This window comes from Bos javanicus, chromosome 25 (assembly GCF_032452875.1).
Source record: "Bos javanicus breed banteng chromosome 25, ARS-OSU_banteng_1.0, whole genome shotgun sequence".
Classification (NCBI taxonomy): domain Eukaryota; kingdom Metazoa; phylum Chordata; class Mammalia; order Artiodactyla; family Bovidae; genus Bos; species Bos javanicus.
This window is the reverse complement of record NC_083892.1, coordinates 19,782,653-19,796,963: the sequence shown is the minus strand read 5'-3', so window position 1 is coordinate 19,796,963 and position 14,311 is coordinate 19,782,653. Positions and strand designations below refer to the sequence as shown.

Here is a 14,311-nt window from a genome sequence, read left to right as displayed (position 1 = left end):
TGACCTACTGTTTAGCACAGGGAACTATACTCAATATTTTGTAATAACTTAGAAGGGAAATGAATCTGAAAAACAATGTATGTATATATATATGGGGGGGGGGGAAGAATATAACTAAATCACTTTGCTGTACACCTGAAACTCACGTTACATTGTAAATCAACTATGTGCGTGTGTGCTCAGTTGTGTCTGATTTTTTGCCACCCTGGACTAGAGCCTGCCAGGCCCCTCTGTCCATGGGATTCTCCAGGCAAGAATACTGGAGTGGGTTGCCATTTCCTCCTCCAGGGAATCTTCTTGACAAGGGTCCAAACACACATTTCTTGTGCCTCCTGCATTGGCAGGTGGAATTTTTACCACGGAGCCACCTGGGAAGCCCAAATCAACTATGCTGCTGTGCTTAGTTGCTCAGTCATGTCCGACTCTTTGCAACCTCGTGGACTGTAGCCCACCAGACTCCTCTGTCCATGGAGATTCTCCAGGCAAGAATACTGGAGTGGGTTGCCATGCCTTCTTTCAGGGGAACTTCCCGATCCAGGGATTGAACCCAGGTCTCCCGCACTGCAGGCAGATTCTTTACTGCCTGAGCCACCAGGGAAGCCCAAGAATACTGGAGTGGGTAGCCTATCCCTTCTCCAGGGGATCTTCCTGACCCAGGAATCAAACGGGTCTCCTGCATTGCAGGCGGACTCTTTACCAGCTGAGCTACCAGGGAAGCACCAAATCAACTATACTTTCAATTTAAAAAAATTTAATACAAGAGCTGTACCAAATTGCATTTCCAACAATACTTTCCAGGAGTGCCCTTTTCACCAAATTATCATCAGCATTGGGTACTATCAATCTTTTAAATGTTTGCTGAACTGAATTGCAAAACCATTATGTCTCATTGCTTTCCAATCAGGGAGCTCTCTTGCCAGATTCAGAGAATTCCTTCTTTCTTCTTCCTACTTTGCTTCTGCAGGCCCTAACTCTGTTTCTTTCCAAGATCCTCCTTCCCTTGGGAAAGGGGAAAACACCTTTCTCTCCAGGTTTTCCTCCTGCCTCTTGGACTGCTCCTCTTGTTTCTTAGGTGGTTCTCTTTCTCTGCCATCCAAATGGCAGCTTCTCCCAAATTCTCTCCTTGGTTGGCATCTCTCCAGCATCGCGTCTCCACAGGTGCAATGCATGCCCTCCCGTGTCTTCAACTTATGCTGATGGCTAGAACTCCAACCAGGAGAATCTCCAAACTCTTAAGGATCTCAGACTATGTCTGTCTTCCAAACTCTGCTCCACCTGGCACACCTCTTCACCATTCCCTCGTCCCCTACAGCCAAGCAGTGACTACATTCTGCGTATGCAACTCCGTGCACCCCTCACAGGTCCCCCTGTCTTTCATTCCCACTGACTTGGCTCAGGTCTCCCCTCCAGTATCGCATCCCTTCAGCCTGTCCTTCAGCTTGTAACTCAAGTGTCTCAAGGTAATTATCTTGCTTAAAATCCTTCAGTACCTATATGTCCTATAGTATAAAAGCTCCTGCTTAAAGCCTCCATCAGCAGGTGTTTCCTTTCGTTTCTGGGCCATCCGGTTCTCCTTCTCACCCTTTGTTCACACTCAACTACTCACACTGCAGGTCCCCCAAGGTTGTGTGACACACCTCTGTGTGTGTGACATCACACCTCTGTGCTCTGCTCATGCTGCTCCCTGCACCAGAAGGCCATTCTCCACATTCCCTGTCTCTTCTGTGTGCTGGGAAACACCTGCTCTTTGTCAAGACTCAGCTAAGATTTCCTGACCTCACTCTTCCCAGGTGAATGGACTGACTCCACCTTTGAGTCGATATGGGACTTGCAGTCCCATATCCTGCCTTCTACTTATTTCTTCAGAAAACACTTAATAGGATTCATATTTTAACATTCCTGTTTCCTACTACTAGGTCATAAGTTCCTTAAGGACAGGTATCATGTGTGTTAACTTCTATATCCCTAATGCCTAGCATACCTACAGTACATGGCAGCCTTTCAATAAAAGTTTGTTAAATGAATGAATGGGATGAGTGAATGAAAATATTGTCCAAAATGCTTCTCTAAGCATTTTTCTGTAGAATTTATTAGGGAATGACTAGGCTCTGGTACAATTTAATATATAATATTAACTGCTGACTTATTAGGTTTAGAACACTCCCTATATGATGTGAAGTTGTGTAAAAAAATATTATATATAACTACATATATTTAAATTATATATACTTTATAGATAAAAATATAAGTAACTATGTAGATAGACCTATAACTTAAATATTTATACTATTATATATAGTCATATATAATTTAAACATATGTAGTAAAACATACTACATATTATTATACTTTAAGTTAAATTTACTTATAGTTAAAATTTATATACATAATTATGTATAAAATACATAATTTAAATATATAGCTATATAGTATTAATTTATATTATATATACTTATATAAGGGCTTCCCAGGTGTTCTAGTGGTTAAAAAAAACCCAACTGCCAATGCGGGAGACATAAGAGACATGGGTTTGATTCCTGGATCAGGAAGATCCCTTAGAGAAGGAAATGGGGACCCATTCCAGTATTCTTGCCTGGAGAAGCCCATGGACAGAGAAGCCTGGTGGGTTACAGTCCATGGGGGTCCATAGGGTCTCAAAGAGTCAGACATGACTGAAGCTATTTAACATGCAGCACGCACACCTACTTATATATAACTTAAATACATAGTTTTATATATATAATGGAACCATGTAGTTTTATATATAAAGGTATAATTTAATTCTATATAGCTCTATATAATTTATATAACATATAACTATATATAATAATAATATTGATAGATCTGTGTACAATTAAAATTTATAATTGGAATTCTGAATGTTTAAAATATCGTGGCTTGCTAGAACTGAGGTAGGAGCCAAGCCTGGGGACCCGTCTTTTTCTCTTTTGTGTTTATCAGCTTGGGAGCCAAATGGGGTGACGGGCTGAGTTACTTTATCCTGGCTGATCAAACAGTGTGTTTTGGGGCCGCTTATCACCTTCAGCCCAGGGGGACCGTCCTACAGCCATTTAATTATTCAATGCCCCAAACAAGATGGTTCAAATGAGATAAACAGACAGCCCTCCTAGGAGGCCGGCTGCCCATATATCTGTGGTCCTGCCAGAAGCCTCAGCCTGGCGATGGCGGCCTAGTGCCCACGACCTCCCCACCAGGAGAAGCCGCTGCGTACGCAATGATGTTGAAGCAGTCCTTGTTGGACAGCTGCTCCTCCAGCAGGCGTCGCAGGGAGTGCTGGATATGAATAATGTACATGGAATTGGTCACGGAGATATCGAGCAGTATAACCACCCTAAAAAGAAACACAAGCTTTAAGAGGAGAACCGAATCTCTCAGATAATGTTTATTCTGTTCCATTTTACTATTTAACGTTTTTTCCAGGGGAGTTCTGCAAGCCAAATTCACCCCTGGCCAAATCTTCTCCGTGGTTTGAGGTCAACACAGGCAGTAGCCTGAGGGGTCATGGAACCTTCTCTGCAGGAGGGTCTATCATGGAATAAAGCCTCGTGGTGGACAGTTTAAGGGCAGGACTGCATATAATGATTTCATACATTTCCTTGTTTTAAATCACTAGCATTCGATAATACAGTAGGTTGGGGTCTGTGAAGGGAAAACAAACAAGCTAAGCAAGTTATATGGGGAATTAGGTATAACTGGGGCCTTTGGGGAAATGTATCTTTTTATTTTCTCTCTGTTTTAAGATCTCTTGCAGTGGAGAAGGCAATGGCACCCCACTCTAGTACTCTTGCCTGGAAAATCCCATGGACGGAAGAGCCTGGTAGGCTGCAGTCCATGGGGTCGTTGAGAGTCAGACACGATGGAGCGATTTCACTTTCACTTTTCACTTTCATGCATTGGAGAAGGAAATGGCAACCCACTCCAGTGTTCTTGCCTGGAGAATCCACCACCTGGGGGTGCCTGGTGGGCTTCCGTCTATGGGGTCACACAGAGTCGGACACAACTGAAGCGACTTAGCAGCAGCAGCAGCAACAGTGTTGAGCCTTCTCTTTAGATCTTATAGTCCTATCTCCTCCCCTCATTCTCATTTTGAGACAGCTATGGATTAGCAAAAGAAAATTCACCCGATATAGCATCTGAAGACCTTAGTTCAAGTCCCACTTTCTGTGGGGCCTTAGGCAAATCACAGCACCTCTCTGATCCTTGCCATGCGTTTGTGTGTATGCTCAGTCATGTCTGACTCTTTGCGACCCCATGGACTGTAGTCTGCCAGATTCCTCTGTCCATGGAATTCTCCATGCAAGAATACTGGAATGAGCTACCATTTCCTACTCCAGGGGATCTTCTCGACTCAGGGATTGAACCTGAGTCTCTTGCATCTCCTGCATTAGCAGTCAGTTTCTTTACTACTGCACCACCTTGGAAGCCTGTTCCTTGGCATATTTAACTATATAAACTATAATAAGACTCTTCAAGGGGTTGCTTTGAGAGTTAAAAAATAGAGCAGATGAATGGTATTACAAACTTCTAATACATGATAAGTGGTAATGCATTAAGTAAGGTATGGAATGGTAATGATATAATGCTGCTGCTAAGTCACTTCAGTCATGTCCGACTCTGTGTGAACCCATAGACGGCAGCCCACCAGGCTCCCCTGTCCCTGGGATTCTCCAGGCAAGAACACTGGAGTGGGTTGCCATTTCCTTCTCCAATGCATGAAAGTGAAAAGTGAAAGTGAAGTCACTCAGTCGTGTCTGACTCCTAGCAACACCATGGACTGCAGCCTACTAGGCTCCTCCACCCATGGGATTCTCCAGGCAAGAGTACTGGAGTGGGGTGCCATTGCCTTCTCTGAATGATATAATAGATACCTACAATTTCTTCCTCCTCAGCATCCATTACCTCTGCTCAAAACAGTATCTTGATCTTTTTTTCTGGTGTGGGGGAGAATATCTTTGTCTCTAATGGTCCACTTGAGTTGAGTAGAGCTTACCCCAGTCCAAGCTTTAAAGTGGACATTAGACCCCAGGCAATCAGAACATCAAATCCTCTTGGCCCAAGTGGCTCATGGATGGGCCCATGCTCTAAACCCTGGAAGTGCTAAACTGGAAGGAAGGAAGTTGGGAACTTTGGGTGGCTATCTTGCTACCTAGAGGGGACAGCCTGCCTGAAAACAAAGCCAAGAAAGAGGAAAATGGAACTGAGGGTTGGAAAGAAATTCCTGACATGTATGAATCTCTGGATCAAGCCAGGCCTGAAGACAGCTACCAAATCTACTTTAGAATATACTTACCTTAACCAGACTTCCCTGATTTGTTTCAGTCAATTTGCACTTAGTTTCTTTTGCTTTTTAACAAAGACTCCTGAGTGACACAGTGATGCTATTCTTGAGGTTGCAGTTAATGGTGGTGACTTTTCCCTTCAGGGGTTCTGCTGAGCCATTACTGATCCTTAATCTAAATGATGGATTCTGATGCTACCAACAGGAAATTCATAAATTGAATGAGTGCTGTGTCACACATGAAGGACAAGAACACTACTGGGAGAAGTTACCTTTTTTCACATACGGTGCCCCAGATTCTTCTGCTGGCCAAGGAGAGCCACTCAATCCGTCTCTCATACATCCGCATCGCTCTGCTGAGCTGTTTCTGCAAACTCATGGGTCACACACAGTCAGCACTGCACAGAGCATGTGGGGGAAGAGCGTGTACCCCACGTGGCTTCTGGGAATGGTGTGTCAAGGCCATGGGTATCCAGGCAGAACAAAAATCCCTCTAAAGCATGTATTAGGACTTCCCTTGTGGCCCAGAGGTTAAGAATCTGCCTGCCAATGCAGGGAACACCAGTTCGATACCTGGTGCAGAAAGATTCCACATGCCACAGGGCAACTAAACCCATGCGCTACAACTACTGAGCCCCCATTCTGGAGCCCGTGAGCCACAACCACTGAAGACTGTGCACCTAGAGCCCATGCTCTGCAATAAGAGAAATCATTGCAATGAGAAGACCCAGCAATACAACTAGGGAGCAGCCCCCACTTGCTGCACTAGAGAAAGCCCGTGTGCAGCAACAAAGACCCATAGATAAATAAATAAACATTTGTTTAAATATATATATATATATATATATATATATATACACACATAAGCATGTACTTGTCTGTCACAAGCCTAGGAGGGGAAGAGTCAGAGTATTTCATTGCCTCAAATGGGGAGGAGGTAAATCTTGACCAAAAGGATTAGAGGTTTTTGTTTAAGGCATCCAGGTTCCTGCCTGGAGCGGAGGTGGAGAAAGCTCCAGAAGGGCCTGTGGGTGGAGCACAGTCTGTTTACGGGAGGGGGTTCTGTCACTGGCTTGGTGCCTCCACATTCCACGACACCTTCCTCCCACCCCCTCCCCACACCCCACATTCTGACTGATGGGACCCAGCACTGACCTGGTACTCGTACAGGAAGGGCAAGTCCACATGAATATTCTTCACTGTCCCGTCATGCCATTCAAATTGCACCATTGCCTTCTGCATGCAGGTGTGGCCAGGAGGGGAGCAGGTGAACAGAAGCACAAGTGAGGAAGGATTTTAAGTTTAAATCGGTCACTGGGTTCTCCAAGTCAGATGCAAGAGAGGGAAATGGGCTCTTAACACATCTGCGGGTGGATTGTGCCCCTCCCCATCACCAGGCCATTGCCTTGTCTGGAGCTGGCAGCTGAGGGACTTCAGGACACAGTCCCCTGAATGAACCAGGTCTGACCGCAAGCTGGCTCCCTTCTCAGGAGGCTCTTCTGAACATCAATGTCCTTATTACAAGATATGGTTAGAAGTTTTGGTAATAGCAGAGTTGGAGATTTAAAACATACCATAGTCATAAATTCTAAGATTTGGAAACCCACATGGGCCTTCACGGACACTTTGAAAATCAAATTTGTTCATTCTGTTCATTCCTCCATCAAGTTGTCATATCTCTATCTCTGTCACTCCTTCCATCTAGTCATTCATCTATGGGCTGCCAGAACTAGACATCCCCTGTCTCTTTTCTCTCACTCTTCTGTCTTTCCACTGATCTTCTCTTCTCTGGCCTTGCCTCGCTGCCTGTGGGATCATAGTCCCCTGACCAGGGATTGGACCCATGCCCCCTGTAATGGGAGTGCAGAGTCTCAGCCACTGCACCACCGGGGAAGTCTCTCCACTGACTGACCTTTCTGTTCACCTATTATGCTGTCCTTCCACGTCTCCATCCTTTATCCTTCATTTAATCTTGACTTTTATCCTTTCATCTGTTTATTCTGTCCTGTTATCTATCCTTCCATCTGTTAATATTTCCATCCATCCATCCATTCTTTTACCTATTCACTTATCATTTCCATCCATCCACTCACTCAGCCTTTTCCTCCCTCTTTCCATCCTTCTGTCCACGCACGCAGACATTCCTTGACTGATTACTTGTACTACACATATGGGACAGAGTGTTGGGGAAGAGGTTTTTCTTTTATAGGGCTCATACCCCGGTGGGCATTAGACATGTAACAAATGCACACATAAGCGCATCATAGGAGCAATAGGAGAAGTCTGTATCAGGTAGAGCGAGGGCCCAAAGAGAGAGTGTGTTCTGAATGACGAGGAGGAAACCTTCATGAAGGAGGTGATCATGGTGCCCAATATACCCCCTCTTTCCCCAATCTCCCAAGTTTCATTTTTCATATCTTTGAAAAACAGCAGCTAGAGTAGATTTGATGAGAGTTCTAGAGTCCTGGGTGGAAAGCCTGCATCCCACTCCAAGCCCTCAGCTCCTGCTCCTTGGGCTCTGTCTCATGACCTCTATTTCTTGAACATTTCAGAAAGGAAATACCACACAGGAGCTCCACGGCAAAGGACTGGACAGAACTCTGAATCTGAGTTACCTCATGAATAGTTGATGATACTGTTTTCCGGAGAATAGGCACATATTCCTCCACAGGAGAGAATGCATTGGGTGCCAGAACCTGATAAAGGCTTAGCTTCTTGGCTGTAAAAATAAATGGTGGGGTTTGAGGCACCGCTCATGAAGCCCCAAAGGGTTCATGCCTTTGGTCAGTCATCTGCATCTTGGGTTCTTCCCTCTCTGGGGATTTACCTTTCAGGCTATTGGTCTTTAGCCATTCTGCAGAAGTCATGTCCAAGTTTGGGAACTCAATCATGAGGGGATCCTCATGTTTTGGGGGTTTAGGCAAGAGACTCATGAGTGAACTCTTTGCAACCTCTGTGGAAATCTAAATTGAAATGAAAAATCATCATTACATAATCATATTATAGACCTGGAAAGTCCCCAGTCTTCCCCCACCCACCCAAGGGAGCATCTTAAAACATTGTGCTTAGTCTTTCAGTTGTGTCTGACTCTGTGACCCCATGGGCTCCCCAGAGTGGAGGCTCCAAGCCAGTGACAGAACCAGTGCCCACCAGGTTCCTCTGTCTGTGGGGATTCTCCAGGCAAGAATACTGGAATGCGTTGCCATGCCCTCCTCCAGGGGATCTTCCCAACCCAGGGATCGAACCCAGGTCTCCCACATTGCAGGCAGATTCTTTACTGTCTGAGCTATCAGGGAAGCCCAAGAATATTGGAGTGGGTAGCTTATCCCTTCCTTCTCCAGGGGATCTTCCTGACCCAGGAATTGAACTGGGGTCTCCTGCATTGCAGGCAGATTCTTTATCAGCTGAGCTACCAGGGAAGCTCTCTTAAAACATTTCCTGTTAAATTACAGGCAGTTTTGCCTTTCCCTTCCATAGTCCCATCACCATCTAGAGAGATGTGTGGAATTTCTAGGAGAAGACAGAACTGTACCCAGCAACTCACTTCCTCTGTCATCTGTCCATCCTCCTAACCCCTTCCCACCCTTGCCATTTGAATCAGCACCAAGGACTCCAAGATGACAAGTGGCCCTGCCGTGGGCACAAAACACAAGCTCCAGGGAACTAAAAAGCAACTCCTGTACCAAATCATTTAGGGAGCCCTGATCTAGCCTAGACTCCCTTGCCCACATTTACAACTGAAAACCTGAGGTTCTGAGAGGTTAAGTCACATAGCTTGTGTATGAGGAAAGCACGAAACAGCAATTTCCAAACTTCAGACATTCGAGAACCACCTTCATGAAATTCGCTATATCTGAGTATCACCGTACTGTTATTTGTTGTTGTTGTTTAGTCACTAGGTCGTGTCCGACTCTTTTGTGACCCCATGGGCTGTAGCCCACCAGGCCCCTCTGTCCATGGGATTTCCCAGGCAAAAATACTGGAGTGGGTTGCCATTTTCCACTCTAGGGAATCTTCCTGACCCAGGGATTAAACTCGTGTCTCCTGCATTTGCAGGTGGATTCTTTACCACTAAACCACCAGGGAAGCCCTATATTGTTATTTACTCAATATTTTAAAAATCAAACAAGTAACACTAAGTCTTTTTAATTATTAGTTTTACTAACATTAATTGAAATTAATATTAATTTCAATTTTGATTTTAATGGACCCCTTTTTGTACCTAAATTATATATATATATATATAAACACACATACACATATAAACTTTGCTTGTTTGTTTTTGGACATGCCTTGCAGAATGTGGGCTCTTAGTTCCCTGACCAGGGATTGAATCTGGGCTCTTGGCAATGAATGCACCAAGTCTGAAACATTGAAATTGTCAGAGAATTCCTAGTACTTAAATAATTTCAGAAAGCTCTATTTCTACCATAATGAGCTAGTTTTAAATATATAACATTTAAAAGAATGTTAATCTGCATATCACCTTATCATTATTTTGCAAACTACAAGTAGTATATGCATTTCATTTTGGGAAACTCCTGGCAAGATTCTGACATCAAGCAGACCTAAGTTCAATCGAGACTAATCAGCTTTTATCTCTGCGATCTCAGGCAAATTATTTAAACTCAACTTCTGTTTTCTCATCTGTAAAATAACATATCTGCTGGAGACCATTGCTGTAAGATAAAATAAGGCATTTAAAAAGATTAAGCCTTGTGCCTATCTTAAGTGCCTACACACTCAGCAAATGAAAACCATTAATTATTGTTATTGTTTATAGACAATCACATGGTCCCGGAGGCTGTGGAGTTGGAGAAGACTCTTGAGAGTCTCTTGGACTGCAAGGAGATCAAACCAGTCAATCCTAAAGGAAATCAGTCCTGAATACTCATTGGAAGGACTGATGCTGAAGCTGAAACTCCAATATTTTGGCTACCTGATGCGAAGAACCGACTAATTGGAAAAGACCCTGATGCTGGGAAAGACTGAAGGCAGGAGGACAAGAGGCGACAGAGGATGAGAGATCATCGACTCGATGAATATGAGTTTGAGCAAGGTCTGGGAGCTGGTGAAGGACAGGGAAGCCTGACATGCCACAGTTCACAGAGTCACAACGAGTCGGACACGACTGAGCAACTGAACTGAACTGATAGATAATCAGTTGCTGCTAAGTCACTCCAGTTGTGTCCGACTCTGTGCGACCCCACAGACGGCAGCCCACCAGGCTCCCCCATCCCTGGGATTCTCCAGGCAAGAACACTGGAGTGGGTTGCCATTTCCTTCTCCAATGCATGAAAGTGAAAAGTGAAAATTGAAAGTGAAGTCACTCAGTCGTATCCGACTCTTAGTGACCCCAGGGACTGCAGCCTACCAGGCTCCTCCATCCATAGGGTTTTCCAGGCAAGAGTACTAGAGTGGGGTGCCACTGCCTTCTCCGAGATAATCAGTAGAAGAGCTGAAACTAAAATTCAAGACCTCAATCTAAGTGCTGTGTTTCTTTTACGACAGCTAGCCAGGTCAAAACGTGTGGTACCCCAAGTCCATACCTTCACTCTGTGATGCTGTAAAAGCGTTTCCAATTCTTTTCTGTCCACAGCTAAGTTGTCTGTGCTGTCTAAACAGAGCACAGCTTTTATGGCACTTGTGTCCGTAAACTTTCTGAGTTATTCTGCTGATAAATTAAACGCCCTCAAGCAGGGCCTTTGCCCCGAATGAATGAGATGCTGGTGAGATGTCTCCAGACAGCCTACCCTGTGTAGCTGAGGTTTTCATCATTTTCCAAACTGGGGGGAAGGGAGGGACAGTGTTTAAGTGGAAGGGGTGGCAGAGGCCTGATGGCCTTTCTCTGAAATAATTTTTTTTTTTCAGTTAGAAAATCCACCAGGATCCTTCCAGCAGAGGCTGGGGCAGTTCAGAGCTGTGGAGGCTGCGAGGGGGCGGGGCCTCGCCTCACTCCACTTTTGGGGGCCTGGCAGCAGCGCCCTTGAGTGACAGGTGAGACAGGAGAGCATGGCGAGGCCAGCTGCGCGCCTCCCGGAAGGTCTGAGCTCCGGCTCTCAGCACCTACCTCCTGCATCACGCTGGTGGGCTCCTCACAGCGGGCGTTGGGGTGCAGGGCTTGCACGTGGTCCCGGAGGCTCTGGGCCTTTTGGATTTCTGCCAGGAGCTCATCCACCTCCCGGCTGCTGCAGATCTGGGGGTGGTGGGGGCAATCAGTCACCCAGTAGTCACCTGGTTACCGGCAGTGGCCGAGGTGGGAAATGGCAGGCAGCCACGTGAATCCCTAGGGCGGAGTGGCATGCTCTTCAAAGCGGACGTTATAAACAGGATCCGTGTGTAGGACAGAGCCTGCCAATGCGTGTTCCATTTGTACATTATTGGCTTGCAGTGTTTTAAATAGTTGAAAGTTTGTCTAACCTTATAGATGTGAAGAAACACTTTATACCCTTGGAGAGTCCCTTGGACTGCAAGGAGATCCAACCAGTCCATTCTGAAGGAGATCAGCCCTGGGTGTTCTTTGGAAGTAATGATGCTAAAGCTGAAACTCCAGTACTTTGGCCACCTCATGCGAAGAGTTGACTCATTGGGAAAGACTCTGATGCTGGGAGGGATTGGGGTCAGGAGGAGAAGGGGATGGCATCACCGACTCGATGGACAGGAGTTTGAGTGAACTCCGGGAGTTGGTGATGGACAGGGAGGCCTGGCGTGCTGCAATTCATGGGGTCGCAAAGAGTCGGACACGACTGAGTGACTGAACTGAACTGAACTGAACTAGCTATAATATTAAAGGACTATAACAAGTGTTGGCAAACACTGGAGAATTGGAACTTGAGGGGTGCGGGTGGAACTGTAAAATGGTGCAGCTGCTGTGGAGAACAGTTTGGTGGCTCCTCAAAAAATTAAACAGAATTACTACATGACCTAGCATTTCTACTCCTAGTTACGTACCTACAATAATTGAAAACAGGGACTCAGATACTTATCCACCAATAATCATACCAGTTCACAGCAGCTAAAATATCCATTGACTGATGAATGGGTAAACAAGAGGTAGTATATTCAGAAAATGGAATATTATTCAACCATAAAAAGAATGAAGTTCTGATACATGTCAGAACACAGATGCATCTTGAAAACATGATGCTGAGTGAAAAAAGATGGACACGAAATATCCACAATGGGTAAATCCCAAGAGAGGGAAAGCAGATTGACAATGAGCTGGGGCTGCAGGGGAGGGGGAATGGGGAGTAATTGTTTTAAGGGTGCAGAGTTTCCTTTTGGGGAGATGGAAGTGTTTTGGAGCTAAATAAAGGTGGTGGTTGCACAACATTGTGAGTATAAAAAGTGCCACTGTTGTTCACTTTATTTATGAGAATTTTCTCCATTTTTAAAAATTTACTTATTTATCTGGCTGCTCTGGGTCTTGGTTGTGGTATGTCAGATCTAGCTCCCTGACCAGAGATCAAACCCAGGCCCCCTGCATTGGGAGCATGGAGTCTTAGCCACTGGACCACCAGGGAAGTCCCTCAATTGTTTACAAATGAAAGGAAATCACACACACACAAAGCCAGATTTCTGGCTCTTGTTGGAAAATCAGAAGACTGGTAACACTGGGGGTCACTCCTGCAGAACAAATAAATAATGGGCTAGGGCTGAGCAGAGGCGTCTCACTCATTGGGGCAAGTGCTGTTTTGTTCTTTACACTCCTTACCACTCTCTGTTCTCATTAGAATCAGTTGTAATTTTTTGTCATCTTTGCACTGTTGTTTTGCTCATAATAAAGAAAACAATGAAATTTGTTTTACCCATACCTCCACCAAGAGTGGAAAAACAACAACTAAGCCAAGAGGCTCACAGGTTTTTAAGAGAAAATATTTCTTAAACCAGCCAGTTTCATTCACTCACCCATAGTATCTTCCTAGCCTTGGAGTATGTCACTCCTACAGAGTCTGGCCAGTGAGGTAACAAGGGGTTTTGCCCAAGGAAAATGTTGCCTGACCTACACTTTGTAACACTAGAACGTACTTGTGAGATGCAAATATGCATTTACTCTTGGCAATTGGTAGTTAGCAGGCAAGGCACAGCCTGTAGCTCAACAGACAGCTGGATTCTCAATCTGCCATATGGATCTACAACACACATTTGCTGTCATCTCCATTACAGACACAGAGTGTGTGATGTTATTATTAACTGCGACAAGGACTAATGGATGGATTGGTACAGAATTAACTTGCTCATTCAGAATTGATTGCTGTGTGTCTCTTGCAGTAAATGGGATCTATCTAGGAGAGAGAACTGAAGCAGCTGCTTCAGACTCAGAGCTTTGGTGGGAGCAGAGGTGGGGTGGGGCCCATGTTGATGGCAACTGGGTAGGAATTCAGAATTCTGTCAGCATGTAACCAGCTCATTGTGTGCATGCTCAGTTGCTCAGACGTGTCCAACTCTTTGCGACCCCATGGACTGTAGCCTGCCAGGCTCCTCTGTCCATGGGATTCTCCAGGCAAGAATACTGAAGTGGGTTGTCATTTCCTCCTCCAGTGGATCTTGCTGACCCAGGGATTGAACCCATGTCTCCTGCATTTGCAGGCAAATTCTTCACCACTGAGTGACCTGGGTAGCCCAATCAACTCATCATACACCCTGACAAAAGAATCTCTTGTGACTTTTTGTTGTTTCTGTTCTTCCCTCATACTCTTTTTAATCTGATTTTACTTGAGTAAACCCACTGAGTAGGGGAGAAGGGAAGCCAGTACACACAAAGAATCATTCTGGCCCAGATTCCCCAGGCACAACCTTGGAAGCAGGCAGGGATAGGAGGAGGGGGCAGTGTGTTGGCCCAAGAGCTTACCTCTGTCTCTGGGCTGTAGCAGTGATAATAGCCCCCAGAAGCTTCTACAAGGTTCTTCAGAACAGCCTATGGGGATGGAGACAGAGTCAGCCCTCCCTAGGGCAATGCCGTTAGTCTTACAAGCTTTTTCCTTGTCTGAGCCTCCCACCTGGGCTGACCAA

At 45.2% G+C, this 14,311-nt stretch overlaps 1 protein-coding gene across 5 annotated transcripts in view; it reads right to left on the bottom strand.

Moving 5' to 3' along the window:
• VWA3A (von Willebrand factor A domain containing 3A) overlaps positions 1 to 14,311 on the bottom strand; it is a 57,151-nt gene that overhangs the window by 20,651 nt on the left and 22,189 nt on the right. For all 5 annotated transcript variants that reach the window (XM_061401377.1, XM_061401375.1, XM_061401376.1 and 2 more), the window contains 7 exons: positions 14,151 to 14,216; positions 11,370 to 11,495; positions 8,127 to 8,262; positions 7,915 to 8,018; positions 6,455 to 6,535; positions 5,572 to 5,666; positions 3,233 to 3,352 (listed from right to left, as the gene is read on the bottom strand). In XM_061401377.1, the coding sequence (XP_061257361.1) occupies positions 3,233 to 3,352; positions 5,572 to 5,666; positions 6,455 to 6,535; positions 7,915 to 8,018; positions 8,127 to 8,262; positions 11,370 to 11,495; positions 14,151 to 14,216 (728 nt within the window). The remainder of the gene's footprint in view (positions 1 to 3,232; positions 3,353 to 5,571; positions 5,667 to 6,454; positions 6,536 to 7,914; positions 8,019 to 8,126; positions 8,263 to 11,369; positions 11,496 to 14,150; positions 14,217 to 14,311) is intronic.